The sequence below is a fragment of the Melospiza melodia genome, chromosome 9, assembly GCF_035770615.1.
Source record: "Melospiza melodia melodia isolate bMelMel2 chromosome 9, bMelMel2.pri, whole genome shotgun sequence".
Taxonomy (NCBI): domain Eukaryota; kingdom Metazoa; phylum Chordata; class Aves; order Passeriformes; family Passerellidae; genus Melospiza; species Melospiza melodia.
In genome coordinates, this window is record NC_086202.1 from 29,532,598 (window position 1) to 29,551,194 (window position 18,597).

The 18,597-nt window shown below is 47.5% G+C and overlaps 1 protein-coding gene across 4 annotated transcripts in view; it reads left to right on the forward strand.

Annotated features, from left to right (window-relative positions):
- Positions 1-7,753, forward strand: part of ARID5B (AT-rich interaction domain 5B) — a 116,015-nt gene extending 108,262 nt beyond the window's left edge. For all 4 annotated transcript variants that reach the window (XM_063164040.1, XM_063164039.1, XM_063164038.1 and 1 more), the window contains one exon: positions 1,839-7,753. In XM_063164040.1, the coding sequence (XP_063020110.1) occupies positions 1,839-3,989 (2,151 nt within the window). In that variant the 3' untranslated portion in view covers positions 3,990-7,753. The remainder of the gene's footprint in view (positions 1-1,838) is intronic.
- The last annotated feature ends 10,844 nt before the right edge of the window (positions 7,754-18,597 follow it).

Sequence of the window (18,597 nt, forward strand, 5' to 3'; positions counted from 1 at the left end):
TCCATGCCCAGGATGTGGCTCTTAACGGGGGTAGCAGGCTGGAGATGTTCAGCTCCTTTGGGTGGAGCCAAATCCAGGTGTGCTGGGGCCAGGCAGAAGGTTGCTTGTCTCTTGCACTGCAGCCATGCCTTGGCAGTGGAGCCCCACTCGTGGGCCCTCATCCAGGCACAGCAGTGATGGGGTATTGCTCTGAGGGAGAGCCCTATAGCCACCACATAAACGTCCCCAACCAAGCCACCACTTAAGCCATTTCTGCATGTGGCCTGGAAACTGTGAGCTGGAAAAGCATAATCCAGTTACAGATGTGTGGTGGTCTCAATTGCATGTTCAACTCATGCACCATTAGAAGTATGCAGGGAGAGAATATAACTTTAATTTATTAGGATTGCATTTGCCTTTGTGCTCTTCACTGTTTTCCTGCCATCACAATGACATTGTCAGTGTAACAAGACACCAGACAAAATGCTATTAGCCTTAGACTGCACATTTCCTCACAATAGCTGAAACTTCAATCAAAGTATTGCTTAACAGAAACAAAGAGCAGAATGTACAGTTATTAAGTATGATTCTCTTTTTTTTTTTCTCCTCCTTGCTTCGCTCATCTGTCTGGTATTTGCCTGTAATTTTATAAGCTCAAGAGACTAGCGATGTTACTTTGTAAAGGACCTAATGATGGTATTTGGCTGCAAAAGTCAGCTCTGAGTTTAAAAAGAAGAAGTTAGGATGACTAACAGACACTGTAACTAATAGGCCAACCAAACAGACAGGAATATTTAAAAGCAGCTGTGAAGAAATAAATCTCTGAGAGGGTTAGATTCGTTAGGACCGTCTCCAGTTCCCTGCTCCTGCGACAGACCATAAAGCAGCATTTAGATGATAACTCTCTCGGTGCGTCTTATCTTTACAATGAAGGAAGAAAGAAAACAATAATAATAAAGGAGTCGCACAATGCTGCTGTTTTATGACTGTCTTCTACCATGACATGTCAGAGGAGAGTGACAGCAGTTTTGAAAAGGGCTGTCAGTCAGCTGGATCGCAGATGGGATGCTCTGGTGACCTCTGCGGGTCACAGTTCAGGCGGCTACATAATGGGATGAATAGTGGGAATTGTGCACACACGCTGTATTAATGGGGGAGCAGAACGAGCCACGGTCCCATTGACGAGAACGTATAAAAGCCATGTTTGTAATAGCAGGCACACACACACTTACTGAATGTTGACAACTTCATTTTAATCCGTTAATAAAAAAATGTGTGTCCTAGTTAAGCTGTGGCAGTGATTTGCTGCCTACAATAGGGATTTCTAGTATGCCATTTCTATCATTTTCACACTTTAATGCAGAACTGGGTGTGAATGATCTCCTGTGTGATCACTGAATTTTAAGATAGCTATGAGGGAGAGACTTTAGGGAAGGAAAAGCGTAGGAATAGTGTGGTTTTCTTGGGTGAAGTTGGCTGGTAGGAGAAATTTTTATAGCCTTATTGTTTGTGTCATGAAATCTGCTCTTCTGCATTTGCCTAATTAATTTTAAAAGAGTATATAACCTCAGCATTTAGCTATCTGATCAAGCCACCAGTGCCTCTCATCAGGTTACAACCATCTGCTGTTTGGAAATGCTTTATTGTAACTCTGACAGGGATGGTGTATTTTTTAATATTTCCTGGAGATACTTCTGTTTCTTAGAGTCCAGTACCTGATGTTAGAGCCTTCACATGCCAGCAAGGTGGTTGGCAAGTCCTTCTCTAAAAGTAGCCAGCAGCGTACTGTGTATAACCTTACAAATAGGCTGCCAGAACATACTGCATTCTTACTATTGTCTGTTGAATCATTTCATTAGGTTTCATCAGAACAAGAGAAGGATCAAGAATCAGCAGACCAGAAGAATTTCCCTGAACATCCTACAGTGGGAGAGGTGAAACAACCTATGCAAGGCCCTCCATCTCTTTTACCAGAGACAGCTCGGACACTGCCTCTGGAGAAGACAGACATGACAGAAAACAGCACCAACAGTGAGAAAGCCAAGGAGGAGGTTCAGCACTCGTCCTCTTTCTCGAGTGTTTCTGTGCCTGCAGAAGAAGATGCTGTGCTGGATGCCACTGTCACAAAACGATTACACCCCTCACCAGATGCTCTGGAAGACACAAAGCCTGAACAAAAACTACACAAAGCTTTTACTGACAGCCTGGAAAGTGAACCTCCAGAAATGCCCTTCACAGCTTTCCCAGTCCATCTGCCCACTCAGAGTGACATGGAAGATGAGAAACTGCCAGGGATGGCCGATTACATCGCAAACTGCACGGTGAAAGTGGACCAGCTGGGAAATGAAGATATCCACAATGCACTAAAGCAAACACCCAAAGTCCTGGTGGTGCAGAACTTCGACATGTTTAAGGAAAAGGAGCTGCCCGGGTCCATGAACGATGACTCCACTTTCAGTTACACACCATTGCTGTACTCTAAAGGTAATCCAGGCATCATGTCACCCCTGGCAAAGAAGAAGCTGCTGTCACAGGTCAGCGGGGCCACGCTCTCGTGTAACTATCCTTATGGTTCTCCTCCACCTTTGATCAGCAAAAAGAAACTCAGCAGCAGAGATGAACTGTCCTCAGGCGTATCGCAAGGTCCCCATGCCCCTAATTCTGATCCTGTAGCAATTAATAGGCCCTCAGTCATACAACATGTACAGAGTTTTAAAACCAAGGAAGAAAGGAAGTCAATTAATAATGTTTTTAAACATGACATGCTAAGTAAACCGGATCCTCAGCGCTGTGATTTTTCAAAACATCACCTCAGTTCTCTTGCCGAGTCATACCTACCGAAGTTGGATATCCAGGACTGCAAAGATAAAATGAGTGAGAAAAGGGCACTGCAGCACTCCCATGTGCCCACTTTCTTGGCAGATTTCTATTCATCACCTCATCTGCACAGCCTTTATAGGCACACAGAACACCACCTTAATAATGAACAGACATCAAAGTACCTCCCCCGGGACATGTTCAGAGAGTCTGAAAATATTTCTACTTTTACTCAACACAAACACCAAGAAAAACTAAATTTAAATTATCGGCCGTCTTTGCATCAGCAAGAAAAAAAGACAACAGTGGAGGCCTCTTCAGATGATCAGCCAACAGATTTGAGTCTTCCAAAGAGCATACACAAACAGACTGCAAAGGTTCCAGGCTCCAGTCTCCCTCACTCATCCACAGCCCAGCAAGAATGCAAAGGGATCTCCCCGTTCCAGGCTGGAGGCAGCCAGGCGGTGAGCCTAGACTGTAACCCCAAAGCTTGCCGTGTGTCCCCTATGGCATTGACAGCCCCAAAAAAACACAGCGAGTTGCTCCACAGGTCTGGGAAGCAGCAGGCCCAGAGGCTGGAGAACCTGAGGAAGATGGAGGGGATGGTGCATCCTATCATCAACCGCAGAACGAGCCCTCAAAACGTGGGGGCTGCCCGGCCTCTGAAAAGGAGCCTGGAGGATTTGGACAAAGTTATTTCTGAAAAAAAAATCCGAGCTGTCTCTCCTATTCACTTACCAAAGGAGACCCCGGCGAAAGACAAGGTTCCCGACCAAGAGGGGGAAGGTAGCAAGTCAGTGCATGGCCTCCATTCTGGCAGCATGCTGGAAAGCCACAAATTTCCCCTGTCAGCCCCCATCTTCCCAGGCTTGTATCCGGGAAGCCTGTGCACGGGGCTGAACAATCGCCTCCCACCCGGGTATTCTCATCCCCTGCAGTACTTGAAAAATCAGACCGTGCTATCCCCACTAATGCAGCCTTTGGCTCTTCACTCCTTCATGGTGCAGAGACAATTCCTCACGTCCCCTGCAAACTCCCAGCAACTGTACAGACACTTAGCTGCAGCAACACCTGTAGGGAGTTCCTACGGTGACCTTTTGCATAACAGCATTTATCCTTTAGCTGCTATAAACCCTCAAGCTGCATTCCCACCTTCCCAGCTATCCTCTGTACATCCCAGCACAAAACTGTAAACCTCCCTCGCTCACAAAGAAAGGTCTGAGGAGAAAGTTCAGTTAGCCACATTCCTCCCCCTGTGACGATGTCTTGCAGATTTAGCAATCTGTATTTTTGTCAACCAGGATGCAGTTGTATCCCGCCTAGAGGAGCATCTTGGAGTTGGATGGAGACAAGACTGCTTCTTTAATTCTGGCTCCCACATCAGCCCCTCATCCCTTATCCCTGCCCTTGCAAAAAAGAAAACCAAGCCAAAAAAAAAAAAAAAAGCCAACAAAACAAAAAAAACAAGCCACATTAAAAAAAAAGAGAGAGAAACAAAAACACAGAAAAAAAAGAAATTTTTTTGGATTTTGCGTATGTGTTTTCTGAAAGGACTTGAACATGGTAAGAGCAGATGTTCAAAGGGAGCCGTGGAAACGCAGGCCCAGTCCTGAGCTCACTGAAGCCCCAGTGAGGGCTGTGTTTGCCTTTCACTGAGCCAAGGACCGGAGGCTGTGCATTGTTGCAAATGAGTCAAGGACTTCAGATGAACCTGGAAAGGAGAAGTGGGCCGAGAATCTGTACAATCAGTGGATGTGCTTTTTTGGGTAACTTTTCCTGACTTTTAAAGATTCAATCAATGCAATGTATAGTAAAACGGCAATAGATTTTTTCATTTTAACACTATTAGAACAGAATGGTAAACACTGTTTAATTTGACTGTACATATCCACTTCATAAACTACCAGTGTCACATTTGGTCACAATAATTTATATAGTTTTGTTTGTCCAGTATATTCTGTGCTCTTTGTGTTTGTTTTTCTGTTTTGGGTTCTTATTTTTTTTTAAATTAAACAGTATCATTTTATCTGCAACTTTTTTAAAGGCTGTGGCTGTCCTAATTTTTTTTTTTTATTACGTGTTTGTAATTTTTCCAGTTTCTTTATACTTTGCAGCAGCGTTTTTGTTTCGTTTTTGTCGTAACGTTTACTGTTTACAAACTGAAGCAACTGGTTCAGATTAATCTTAATGGTTATAAACATACTGTAGGTGATGTTATGGTGCAAGGATGCGAACAAGGTTCCTTTCCCCACGGCCCACCCCTGTGAGGTGCTGAGCACCTCTCACCCTCCTCCTGTTGTTTCGATGGCTCCTAGGCTGCTTCTCCCCTCCCTCCGAGCTTTGCTTTCCTGTATCGTGGTCTGTGAATTTGTTGAGCGTTGTACTTAATCTTACCTAGGCTGTGAAACCCTCCTGCCTACCAGAGAAATGGTCTAGAAAACAGAATCTCACTGGCTCAAGCTGCTGAATGACAAAGGAGTGCAGAAAACAGATCTGTGGTTTGTGTGGATGTTGAGAATTTCAGAAGTTGTGAGAGGAGCCAGTGTGGATCTGAATCAGAGGTTTACAGGTTGTTTCTGTGCCTCACAGTGTGTAAGGGGGTTCTGTGCAGTGGTTGGGATGGTCCTTCCACGCTCCCACGGGGATCTCAGCCTCTCCCTGCACATCCTTTTGCAGGGGGAAAGCCCAGGCATGGCATGGAGAGGCTGGATTTTCCTGATGAAAGACCTTCCCTGTGGATGTATACTCACTTTGCAGGACATCACCACTATGTAGCTGAGCACAGACATTGATAAAGCAAAGTGTCACTTGGAGGCTTTATACAGTGTGAAAATTGGTTGTGATTCAAACCATCTCAGTTACTGTTCAAAGACAGTGTACTTGATATGAAAAGATAAAACAAACTACTAAGAAACACTTTGCATGCTAGGCATGTCATTAAATTTTCCCGTGATATGAAGCCAAATACAATATATAATGTATCATACTTAATATCCAAAGGTGGAAACCAGAATAATATACTCGTCTACTGTTACAAATCCAGCTTCTTCAATTAAATACTTTATATTCCTGTGGTAAAACTATATTTAATTGATTGATAAACAGACTAGTAGAACTTGGAACATTGATGTGCCAGTGCAGGGTATCCTGCTGCTCCACAAGCCATACAGGAAACAGAACCGCAGGCTCATCCAGGCAGAGGTCGCAGTGTGGAGGACATCTCTAGTAAAGTTGCACTAGATCTGAATCACGTAAGAGTCAGGGGTTTGGGGATGGCGGGGAGGAGGGCAGGGGAAAAGGGGGTAGAGAATATGAAAACCTACAGCAAACGCGAACAGAAGCTTGTTGTGTGTTTGGCAAAGCAAATGCTTCTCCTTGTTTTGGTTAAGTTGTGTGTTCTGGAGCTGTGCATTTGTTTACGCGAAGTGTCCAACGTCCCTTTTGGTCATGTCCTGTTGGAGTTTGCTGGTAGGCTTTTTGGAGCCATGCTGAGGCAGCACAGGGCTGGGGGACAGGGAGTGGGGAGGAAGGCTCCTCGCTTGTCCCTTGAGGAGACTGGCCACTGCTGGCTGGGGAAGCTCATACTGGCCAAAACGTCAGGGCTAAGGGAAAGAAATGGTGGCATAAACCCCCAGCAGAAGCGGTGCATTATTTGTTTAAGAACTCTTTTAACAGAAATCTTGGAAATCTTTCAACAGACTATTGAATTCTTCATTGGCTGAAAAGTCTTTTTTTCCCCTCAATGTCTTAAATGGGGCTTTGTTTGCATTGTTTGAGTTCAAGGGGCCTTATTATTGAATGAAATTGCACAAGCCTTTCTTTGTGCAATCAGACCATTGTTATTGGTAGGTTTGTAAAGGAAACTGCAGAATCTAATTGGCAATAGAGTCATAAATCTATTTACTAGGAGCCAGTTCCAAGAAATGTTGCAATTCAAACGCACTATGTCCAGGATGCATTAGGGATGCTAAAGGTTGTGAGATCCAAAGGAAGAGGCCCGGCAGCAAACGGCTCGTGTGTAGCTTCTGGCCACACTCTGAGCCAGGCTTCGTGAAGCACATGGGAAGTAGGGCCTGATTCCCAGTGTGACTGTGCCCCTGGCCAGGTGGGGTGGGAGCAGGGCACCAGTTTGTGGCAGGTCTTTTGTGGCTGTGAGCTGGCCTGGTGTGAAGAGCTTGCCCAGTGGGTTCAAGCCTGGGAAGTAGCTTGTCCTAGCAGCAGAGGAACTGGCTTGGCAGCAGCTGGAGCTCAAGCAGGGCACAAGTGCTGTGCTGCCTCTGCCATCAGATCTGCCCCACTTGGGGAGACGTGGGGCTGCCACCTCCAGAGACCAGCACGGGGTCCCTCGCGCCCGCCGCCTGCTCGCTTCCTTTGTGGTGGTCAGTGAGGGCACAGCTGGGCCAGTTTTGCCATCGTGCTGATTTTGATGAGCAGTGGGACTTCCTGCACTGGTGTGAGGCGGGTGGCACTGGCAGTGCTGCCATGAGTGCTGTTTGCTGTACATGTGGTTGATATTTCGCTCGTTCTCTTCCTCTTCCTCCCCTCTCCCCCCAGTCCCGCAGTTTAATTATGTTCTAATAATGGCAGCATAATCTACTAGCTGTTTATACTTTTTTAACTTTCTTTTGTTGTAAATATTGTATACTTTTTGTGATTCAAGTTATGTAGCCTATATGCTCTGTAAGGTGATGATTTGTATATATAAAAATGGCCCAGTAATATTATATAGTTTCCCATTTAAAAGGTTATTGAGTAACCTTTGCATTAGTTTAAACACTACCAGAAATAAAGCTGAGCCAACTATAAACACTCAATTTTTGTATGTTTTCCAAATTGTACTTATTAATGCTTTTGATACTGTATTATGTGCCAATAGTTTCCCAATCACATAGCAGGCAAAAGATATTTTGTACTTTTTGATCCACTGTAATATTTAATAAAAAATGTTACTATCTGTTCCCTTTTGTGTTTGATTAATAATTCTGTAAACAGCCCTTATCACATTGGATTACATATTATCCCATCCGACCTTTCAGCCCTCTTATATTGGCTTTTCTAGAGAAAGTATCTCCTCCTGCAAATGATTAGATTAAAGAAATGGAAGTTTGCAATTTCCTCAAGGAGGGAGAGACAAGATCTTCAGTCAGTGCTCCACTATTTTTGCAGTGTACTTGCTTTAATGTGTGGCTATGATCATGCTGATTGTAGGAATAGCTTTTGAGAGGATAACTTCCATGCTTAGCCATTGGCTCCAGCAGCAATTTTGCTCCATTTGCATCTCAGAGTAGAACATTTTTCTACCAATTCTGCAGGCTTGAGCTGGGATCTGAAAATTGCCCCATCTTCTTCCCAGCTCAAACATGGGTAAGGTTCTGGAGTCTTGGGAGTCAGATGTTAATTACTAATTTTGCTCATGATGATGCTGAACAACCGTCAAGCAAAGTTAATTTTTACTGTGTTCATTGGTGGGTCTGAAAAGCCCCCCATAAAACCTAGGGCCCCTTTGAGAGCCCGTAAGCACAGCCAGTGCTGTTACACTCCTGGTCTCCATAGGTGGGAAGATCCTTTGCTGTGTGTAGGTCAGGCCTGGGTACTGCCCTTGTCCAGCACAGCTCAGCAGCAGGACGGGAATGCCCAGTAGCCACCTGCTAATTCCACATGGTTGCTTAGCTCCATGGTTCTGGAGCCATGGGGCAGGGAGGTTTCCCTCTCCCATCCCTGGGCAGTCCAGGAGCTGGGGCCATGGCTGATCCTGGAGGCTGGAATTGCTTCATGCATTCTCCCTGTGCAGGGTGTGTGGCCAGGTGAGCACAGACCAGTTTCACCAGCTTCCAAATATATGCTGCAGTCTCAAAAACAACCATTTCCTCCTCTGTGTGCTGGGAAATACCAGCTTGAGCAGAGCCAGCCACTGGGCATGTGTAAAGGATGCAGCACTGCTGAATTATAGAATCATAGCATATGCTGAGTTGGAAGGGACCCATCAGGATCTTCTCAGGATCCTCGAGTCCAGCTCCTAGCCCTGTGCAGGGCACCCCAGGAGTCACACCCTGTGCCTGTCAGTGTTGTCCAAACACTTTTGAGCTCAGGCTTGGTGCTGTTATCAGCGCTGTACGTGAAGCCATGGGAGAAGACGGGGCCTTCTAGCAAACCTTTTCCCCTAATCCACTTCTGTCTTTGCCAAGTTGAGGCATTTTTTTCTTTTTATGTTGAAAATGCAGCCAACTGGTGAAAGAGGTGGAGGAAATGTGGACATGTGGATGCTGGCCCTTGCAGGAGATGCAGACATGGCCGAGGCAACTTGGTTTCCAGCACCATGCTTGCTTCCTTACTTTTTTATAGCCCTTCCTAGTTTGTGGATTAATGTAAACTAGCACTGCCTGTTTTTCCAGTGCTGGGGGGTGCCTGTTGGGCTGCCTTACCCCCTCCTCAGAGTGTGGCTGGGAAGAAGACCCCAGGAGCAGCACCCTGGAGCTTTTCATAGCCAGACCAGCCTGGCCTGTGAGTGGCACTGAGACACAGCATCCTCCCTTGGCTGGACTGGGCACTTCCCAGTGAGTTTGCTGGGGGTCACTTGGGGGTCAGAGCACCCACACCTGGGCAAGCAGCAGAGCAAAGTAGTCTGTGTTGACAGCACCCAAAGCATTTGCAGGGAAACAGAGGCACCTCTGCAGGACACAGTGCACCCCACCAGTGGCTGGTGGGGTCTGCAGGAGCAGAGCTCCACCCAGGAAGAATTTGTCCCCCTATTAGGGACTCCAAAGTGCTTCTGTGTTTGAGAGTGAAATGTCCAGTGATCTGAGAGAGGACAAAGGATGCTGTACCCCTGGCTTGCTGCAGACAAAGAGTTTGTCACCTTGTCACAGCAGTTTTTCAATTCAGCTGCCAGCAGCAGGGAATTAACAGTTTTGAGGTTCTGAAGAAAAGTGGAGATGCACAGTCTGGTGTTGCTGGCTGCAGTTTACTTCCCCTAGCTGATGGCTCTTGGGCCCCTGCTTTGCTGCCTTGCTTTTCCGCAATTACATGGCAATACCCTGTGCCGAGCTCCTGTCAGAAAAAAGAATGTCATTGAACCTGGTTTCCTGATTCCTGGGCCATGGCACACGCCCCTTGAGGACCTCACAGAACTTTCCCAAGCCTTGTACCCCAGCAGGTAAGGAACAGAGGGCACAGAGAGCTGAAAGCCAGTGGAGGTCCTGGGGTAGGATTCCCCTGCCCTGGATGGATCACAGGGAAATTGGCTCAGCAGCAGCTGCATTGCCTGGCAGCTTTTTGGGGCTGGTGATAATCACATGGTGATGCCAACCTGTTGGGAATGGGGCCCTTCCTCTGTCTCTGCCTCACCAGCAGTGTCTGCTCCAGAATATTTCAGGAACATTTTCTGCAAAGTTTCAGCTACTGGGAGGAGCTGATCACACACAGACATCACTGCTAATCCTCACTGGCACCCTAATTGCTCTTGGAAATTCAGCGTTCACCCACAGGCTTTCCAGGAATATCATACACCTTTTGCTCTTCCCAAAGCAAAAACAATAGAGCCTGTATGTTTGCCTTCCCAAATTTGGGCACACTCACAACTGAAGTGCTATGGGTGTGTATCGCCTCTGCCACTGAAGAGAAACATGGGAGGATTGGATGGTCTTGAGGAAAGCACAAGGAGTGGCCCCCAAAGTATCCCCAGTCTGCCTGGAGCCGTGGCTGCTGAGGGTTTGCATTCCTGCCGGAGAAAGCCGTGGCTGTGGCCAGGCAGCATCCCCTGCTGCCCCCTGTGCAGGGAATGCGTGTCCAGCCAGCAGGCAGGGATACAGCTTAATCTGTGCTTTCATTTAGCCTTTCAGTTTGTCCTGTACGGGATTAAAAAAAGAGTATTCGTGATGTCAGATGCTCCATCTAGTGCTCACCTTTGGAACGAGCCCCCCGGGTCACAGGCCAGAGGTGCCCTGTCCTGGTGGCTGGGGCAGCAGGGACAGGACTCTCCAGGAGAGCCAGCAGACTGTGGACAAATATGCTCAAACGTGGGTTAAACAAATCCATGAAGATTTTCGTGGCTGCTGAAAGGGCAGTGATTTGGGTAAAGGGGCCACATTCAGGAGACCCACAAGTTGTGAATGGTGGCAGCTGTGAAGACCTCCCATGCTCACAAGGGTGAGGGGTGCCTGCAGGGCCAGCAGTGTGCCCTGTCCTTGGGTGTGCACATGGGCACAAAAATCCTGGTAGCTCCCTCCTCCTCCTCCTCCTCCTCCTCCTGGTGCTGCTCCTGGGGACAGAGCGGCTCAACAGCTGCTTGGTTTTGGTGATGAGCATCAAAGCAATTAACGAATCGCCTTGGGTGTGGGGGCTGCTCTGCTGGGAAAGGAGGGGGCTGAGGATGCTGGGCCCATGAGGGGCTTCTCTATTATTGGAAGAAAGAGGGGGGAAACCCACTGAACTTGCAAGTGTTGCTCAGTTTGCTCTGCAATTTAGTCAAGAAAGGGGAAAAAAAAAAAGGGACCCCTATCCCCTCCTCTGCACAGGCCATGCCCCAGGGCATGTGAGGCCGTGCAGTGAGACGCCATCACCTGAGGGGCTGCCATGCCGTGAGGGAACCCATGAGGGTCTGCCATGCCATAAGGTGAGCCTGTGAGGGGCTGCCATGCTGTGAGGGGCTGCTCTGAGGGGCTGCCATGCCATGAGGGGCTGCAGTGAGGGGCTACCATGAGGGAACCCATGAGGAGCTGCCATGCCATGAGGGGATGCTGTGAGGGGCTGCCATGCTGTGAGGAACTGCAAGTGTCATGAGGTGAGCCTGTGAGGGGCTGCCATGTTGTGAGGAGCTGCCATGCCGTGATGGACTGCTGTGAGGGTGCCATTCTGTGAGGTGATCCATGAGCCATGCCGTAAGGGGCTGCCATGTTTTCAGGGGGTTGCTGTGAGGGGCTGCCATGCTTTGAGGAACTGCAGTGTCATGAGGTGATCCTGCGGGAGGCTGCCATGCCTTGAGGGAGTTGCTGTGAGAGGCTGCCATTCTGTGAGGTGATCCATGAGCAGCTGCCGTGCCATGAGGGGTTGCCATGCCATGAGGAGGTTGCTGTGAGGGGATGCCGTTTTGTGAGGTGATTCATGAGCGGCTGCCATGTTGTGAGGGGCTGCCATGTTTTGAGGGGGTTGCTGTGAGGGGCTGCCATTCTGTGAGGTGATCCATGAGCAGCTTCCATGCCGTGAGGGGTTGCCAGGCCATGAGGGGGTTGCTGTGAGGGGCTGCCATTTTGTGAGGTGATTCATGTGCGGCTGCCATTCTGTGAGGTGATCCGTGAGCAGCTGCCATGCCGTGAGGGGCTGCCATGCTGTGAGGGGATGCTGTGAGGGGCTTTCATTCCATGAGGGGATGCTATGAGGCACTGCTGTGCCATGGGGGTATGCTAGGCAAGCGGCAAAACTTCCCATCTTGCACAAGTCAGTGAGAGCTGTTTTTTAGCCATTTTGATGGCAGAATTGATAATTGAAATAGGTGTCTTACAACCTCCAGGGACTTGGGCAAACTCAAATGCCCCCTCATGATGGGAGACACCAGAGGGGTGATCAGCAGTGCCATTTTATTTCAGGGCCATCACACAGAGGTGTGATAGCTACAGTGCCATTGGGCAATGCCATGTCCCTTCCATGAGGCAGGTGCCATGACCAGGCAAAGCTGTGGAAGTGCTGGGATGGGGAGCAGGAGGCAAAGATGAGGGGCAGCCATGCTGCACTCCCAGCATATGTCCCAAGTACTAAAGGATACACTATGGACACAGTGGAGACCCACGCCATGAGGATGAAACTGCTGCACCTCTGTCGTTCTGTGGATGGTTCACGGATACACCTAAATAGAGGTAAGTTGAATTTGCAGGCAACCCAGGTGTGTGCAAGCAGGGGAGCAGTGGATATCTGCAGTGAGAGGTGCTGGCTGGTGTTGCTCGGGGCAGAATTCAGTCTCTATAACATAAACACTACGCTGCACCCAGTTGGGGTTCAGCCACTGCTAGCCTGGAGAGGGAAGCCCAGGGAGTGCCAAACCCCTGGAGTGCTCTGCATGAGGGTGTCTACTCCCCACTCAGGTCCCATTGGGGTGGCTGGGACCTTGACATGATCAGTTTATGTGGTTCCATGAACAGGTGATGGTCGTGTGGCTCCCCTGGGCTGGTACCCTGCTCCAGCCCCTCCAGTGTCCAGTACCGATGGGAGGAATTACCAAGCTGCTGGCACAGGAGGCACACACAGGGGCCTCATCCTCCCCTGGCACTGCCTCCTGCCCCTCTGCCCAAACCCTCCGTCCTCTGCAGGGCTCTCTCATGTTTTTTGGCAGTGGTTTTGTCTGCAAGCTCCCCAAAAAACAGCCAGGCGAACCAAGCTCTCTCCCTCTGCCCCCTGCCAGTGTCTGTGGAGCTCTCAAATGAAGAATAAAGCCATTTGTTTCTAATTATATTTGGCAGCAACTCAGAGAATTTAGGATTAAAGCACGCGATTTTTTTTGCTCCTGATTAAAGTACTTGACCTCATAAGCAAAAAGCAAAGATTTCAACACACCCCCACAAGTAGGCTAGGAACGAACTGTAGAGAAAAGACCAAAAAAGAAAACTCCCTTTGCTCTAGATACACAGAATAATTCATTATGAAACAAAAGGCAGAATATTTAGTGCATCGCCCGAGCTCGCCTAGGGCTCAGCTAACCACCCAATTACTGCTTTTAGAGTTCCTGCACCAAGCAAAGGCACACACACTGAAGGCTCATATGCCCCACTGAGCCCATGGCATGCACATGGCCAAGTCCCATTTGCTGCCTGCAGGAAGAAAGTGCCTTTCACAGGACCATGCCAGCTTGCCTGGCCCCCGTGCCCAGCTGGACACTGGGATAGGGAATAGTGACAGCGGGCACATGGGTTATCATCACCTTTTTCCCCTCATATTCCCAGGCTGAAATAATTTTTACCCATCAGGTGCAGCATGCTTGGTGCCTGATTTCAAGCAGTGGCTGCCCTGGGGTGGCAGAGCCTTCTTCCTGCCTTCCACACAGCAGCACCCAACTCCCATGTTTGCTATTTTCCCCATCTTTAATACAGCACGAGGATGTGTCGCAACTGCAGAAGAGTCAGTTGGCTCCCAACCAAGAGAAATAGCAATGATCTTGATGGCATCCTTTAAAATAGCAAAGAAACCAGCTCAGACAGAAATTAACTACTCTGTGAGATTCCGTGGTCCATAAAATACTTCCCCCGGTTCTGTGGTTTTAAAATAACATGAAAGAAATGCTTTCCATAAAAAGTAGTTAACTAGCATACAGATTTTTTTTTTAGTCGTAATTCTGAGAGTCATACCCAAACAAAATAGCTATACAAGCATTAAATTATACATTAAAGAAGGCTGATAAAGACAGTGAATTACTGAGCTACCATATAATATTTCAGATATACAGATAACAGCTTTATTAACATTTCTATTAAAGGTGACCTACAAAAGAGGGACTAAAATAATCTGTGATGCTTCTGATTTCTCATGATGCAGGAGAAATGGCTCCAGCCCAACTGCCACCTAGTCTCTGCTGTCATCCCTGCTTCCCCTCCCCATCCTCTCCTCCAAAAATTAATGGAAAGCAGAGGGTTGCATTTCTGCCTTCTGGAAATAGCTAGGCTAATGTTTCACCTGCAGAACTTCCTTGGAGGACATAAAATGGATGTTTTTCTCAGTGCTTATCCAAAACAGTGAGACAATGAATTTTTAGGGGAGAGATTTTTTTCTCTCTGTTTGACAGGTACCAGGGTTTGAGCATGGCAGACAAAGGCAGCAGTGGGTGCAGGCGGCTGCAGTGGGGCTGGGGGTGGCTCCTCCCTCATGGAGGGTTTGTTCTGCATCACCCTCCAGTGGTGCTTCCCCTGGGGCTTCAGCTCTCCCTGGGACGGGGGTTCTGCCTGCCTCGCCCCTCCAGCCACCTGCAGGACTTCATAATGCCTGTGGGCAATAGAAAAGCTATCATTAGAAAGATATATAATGAAATGCTAAATCTACGTTTATATAGGTAGGTATACATACAAAAGTATAAATAAATTAATAAAATAATTTCTATATTTGTATAAATATTTTTCTCTGCAGGTTAATATATTTACACAGATAATATATCTATACTTTCATGATATAAATATGTAATGTAAATATATAATTACCTCTGAGCCTGCTGCTCCTCTGTCCCTGGTGGCTGGGATTGTTTATCAGGGTATTTGGTTGCTCTTAGTTTCCAAATGTATGTGTAAGTAATTGATGAGCAAATTGCATTCACAGGTACCCACAGAAACACACCAGCCCTGCACCACAGCTCCTCTGGAGGTGATCAGGCTTGCAGAATGGCCGTGCCCAATGTGTTTGCTCTCTCCTGCCACTGCTGGGCTCGGCTCCCCCTCAGCCACCCCTGCCATTTGAGCCACTTTGGCTAGATGGGAGCTGAATTGCTGATGGAGAAAAATGGTTGTTAAGGACTGGAAAATATTGATTTATATAAAATACCTATATGCAGAGAAAGGGAGAGAGAGATCATGTGTGCATGCCCTGAAGTACTGAGAACTCAGCATTTGGCATGAGAGCAGTGGGCTTAAACAGGACCACTGCCAGTTTTGCAACAGAGTGGTTTTCCATGAGGAGCTGCTGATGGTTTCTTGTGGCAATACTATTCAGAAATTAAGATTTTGGCTCTATTTTCCCTGATCTTTCAGTACAGTTTTGGCAGGTTTGACAGAAAGCAGGTGAGGAGGATTGGGTAGAGGTGGTTACTGTGTAGGGCAGCTGCCAACAGAGCCCACCCAGCTCCTGCTCTTGCCGTGCCCTAGGATTGAATACCAGCATGTGGAGTAACACATGAGTGGTGTCCCCCCTGCTGCATTGCTGCAAACTGAGCACCTCTTCCAGCCTGAAGCTGGAATCCCATTCTGGTGCTTGGTCAGGGATGGTCCTGCTGCCATTGCCCATCCATAGGGTTAGGGGGGCTGCTGCAGTGTGAGGGCTGGGTGATTTTGTAGAAGCTTCTCTGTACATTTGGGCTCTGTGTACCTATAGGAGACATTGTATATTAACTACTCAGTTTGTGGTAATTGGGAATGGGCTGCAGCTGAGCCTGATCCCCCATGGGCCACAGCTGTGAGCAGCAGGTGAACAGCATTGAAGGTAATGAGCCAGGGAGTGCCCAGGGGCACTGACCAATCACCAAAGGGAACAGAGGGCACACAGGTGCAGTGCATTAACCATGAGGGTAAGGAAAGGTTGGGCTGAAGAAAAAGAAGTGCAGATGCTCGCAGCCTTCTGAAGTGAAACGATGTTACTCTGTATGAGCAGAGACACCTGAAGCTGTCTGAAGTGGTAAGGTGTTACAGTGTATGGGTTGAAGCTTTCTGAAATCGTATGGTGATGCTCTGTGTGTCATGGTCATCTCAGCTACAACATATGCTGTGCCACATGGTGACCTCAAAGTGACTTGGGCCTGGGCTGTAGAGTGAGGTACAGCTGGGGACAGAGCCCAGGTAGCATTGAGAGCAGTGGGGAGATGCTGCCTGGTCTGGACCAGACTGGTTTTGACACCTGGGGTACAGGTGAGACACTGGGGACATAATGGGGACTTATCAAGTGATAAACAGAGTGTTTTATCTGCATGGAAAGCTTTATGGGAAAGAAAAGGCATTAAGACTACTAACTGTGCCCTTCATAGTGTTTTACCATGGGCAAAGATTTTAAGACTGATGCAAGTACTGCTTTTAGTGTTTGGAAAGACGTAGGGAAAGACTATGGGGCCTGGACAGAGCTGCCAACATGCAGAGGACAAGCTGGGAGATGTAGCACACCTCCAGCTATTCAAAGTGGAGAGCTTCTTGTTCTTCCCCTTGCAAGAATATCAACAAGGTGATACTGTGGAATACAAATTCCCAGAATTTCTATATCTTGAAAGGCTCTCCAACAATCACCTGTCTCAATGGGCAGTGGACGAGCCCCCCTCCCAGTTTGCCTGTTGGTCTGTATGGCATCAGAGGAAGATATGGACAGAAAGAATATTGAGCTGAAATTGATTGACTAAACCAAGCTGTTCTCTACACTGGGTAGCTACACTGAATTCTATTGTAAACTGGGATATTTGAAAGACCCAGGTACTCACAACTTCAGAGTACAGTGTGTGCAGGGGACATTGAAACACCCCTGGTGCACACCAGGAAGGAACTGTTCCCTGAGCAGGAGCACTATGGAAAAGAGCAATATTCAGCTGCAGTCATCCAGCCAATCCAGCCCTTACCATGGCTCAGAGGACCCTGCTGCCTTTGAGTGCAGGTGCTGCTACCTGCAGCTTTCCCAGAGGGGAAGTTCAGAGCACAGTGCCTGGGTGGAGTGAGTCCATAGCCTGTGTGTGGATAGTCACTGTGGTTTGGGGAAGTGGAAACGGCAGGAGGGAGCCCAGCTCTGGAAATGGCAGAGCCCCTCAACCAAGCAGGGGAGTTGAGCTCCACTTTTTGTGGTGTTTCCCATTGTACTGGGCTTTGTTTGTAGCTTAGCCAATGTTCTCTCTTGGAATTTGTTCTTGTTTTTATTACTGGTTGGTTGTCTTTGCACATTATCCACATTAGATCTAGTTTTGCAAATGTATTTACGTTTTATGCAGACAAAGGGTTGTGCTGGCATTTTATCTATTCTATACTAATCTCACTGTTATTTTATCAACAATTGTAAAAGGTTTATAACTTGGAGTTATATAGCTGTCTAATTATTGATGTTGTTAAAATTGTATAGCTATTAATGGAATTGTATAGCTGTTGATTTTGTTGCTATCCTGGTGTTTGGCCTTCGGCTTATTTGTGTATGTTGCAATTGATACTGTCAATATTCTATAAATATAAGTATACAGATTTTAATGATACATAAGTTTAGAGAGTGAATCAAATTCATCACAGATGGATTCCAGAGTTAGTGGAACCTACAAAAGAGATACTTGTACCATGTTTACTATTTCTCCTGCAAAGATCCTGTAGAGAAACAGCAGACATAGCATCTATTTAAAAGGAAAAAGTAAGAGGGGAATTACAGGTACAGAGTTTGTGGTGATTGGGAGTGGGGCTGCAGCCAAGCCTCATCCCTAATGGGCTACAGCTGTGAAGAGCAGGTGAAAACATTGAAAGCAATGAGACAGGGAGTGTCTCGTGGTGCCCAGGTGTGCTGACCAAACCAGATCTCCTACAAGGCAGTTGCACATGGTCTCTTCTCCAAATTAGTACAAAACACATACAAATGGTGCACAAGAAGAGTCTGAACTGCAGCAAAGGAGCTGGCCTCCAAAGCAAGAATGAGAATACAGGTGTGCCAATTCATTAAGGTGCTCATCAGTGAGAAGGGGTTTTGCTCCTAATAACCAAGAGTGTGACACGTAAGGCATTCAGGTTTCAGTCCTTAGGGTACTGCTGTCCTGTGCAGCAGTAGAGTGACCCCACCAGTCTCCATCCACCATGGCTCATGCCACCAGCTGCCCAGGTCATGGCAGGACTCTGAGAAAGCAGCCATTATCCCAACCATCTCTCCATCTTCCCCTGCAGATCCTGCTTTTAGCTGCTAATGAAGGTGGAGGAACAACTCCAAGAGTGGAGCCACCAGTTGTATTTTTCTCTGGCTGCAGTTGGAGTGCATGTTTGTTTATCCCCTTCTCTCTCCAGCAGTACACAATAGCTCTGCTCAGAAGAAGAATCTGTCCTTCATTTAAAGCCAGTGTTAAGCTACTTTGCTACAGGATGGAGCCAAAAGGAGGTCAAACTTGATTTATCCAGGTTTGGA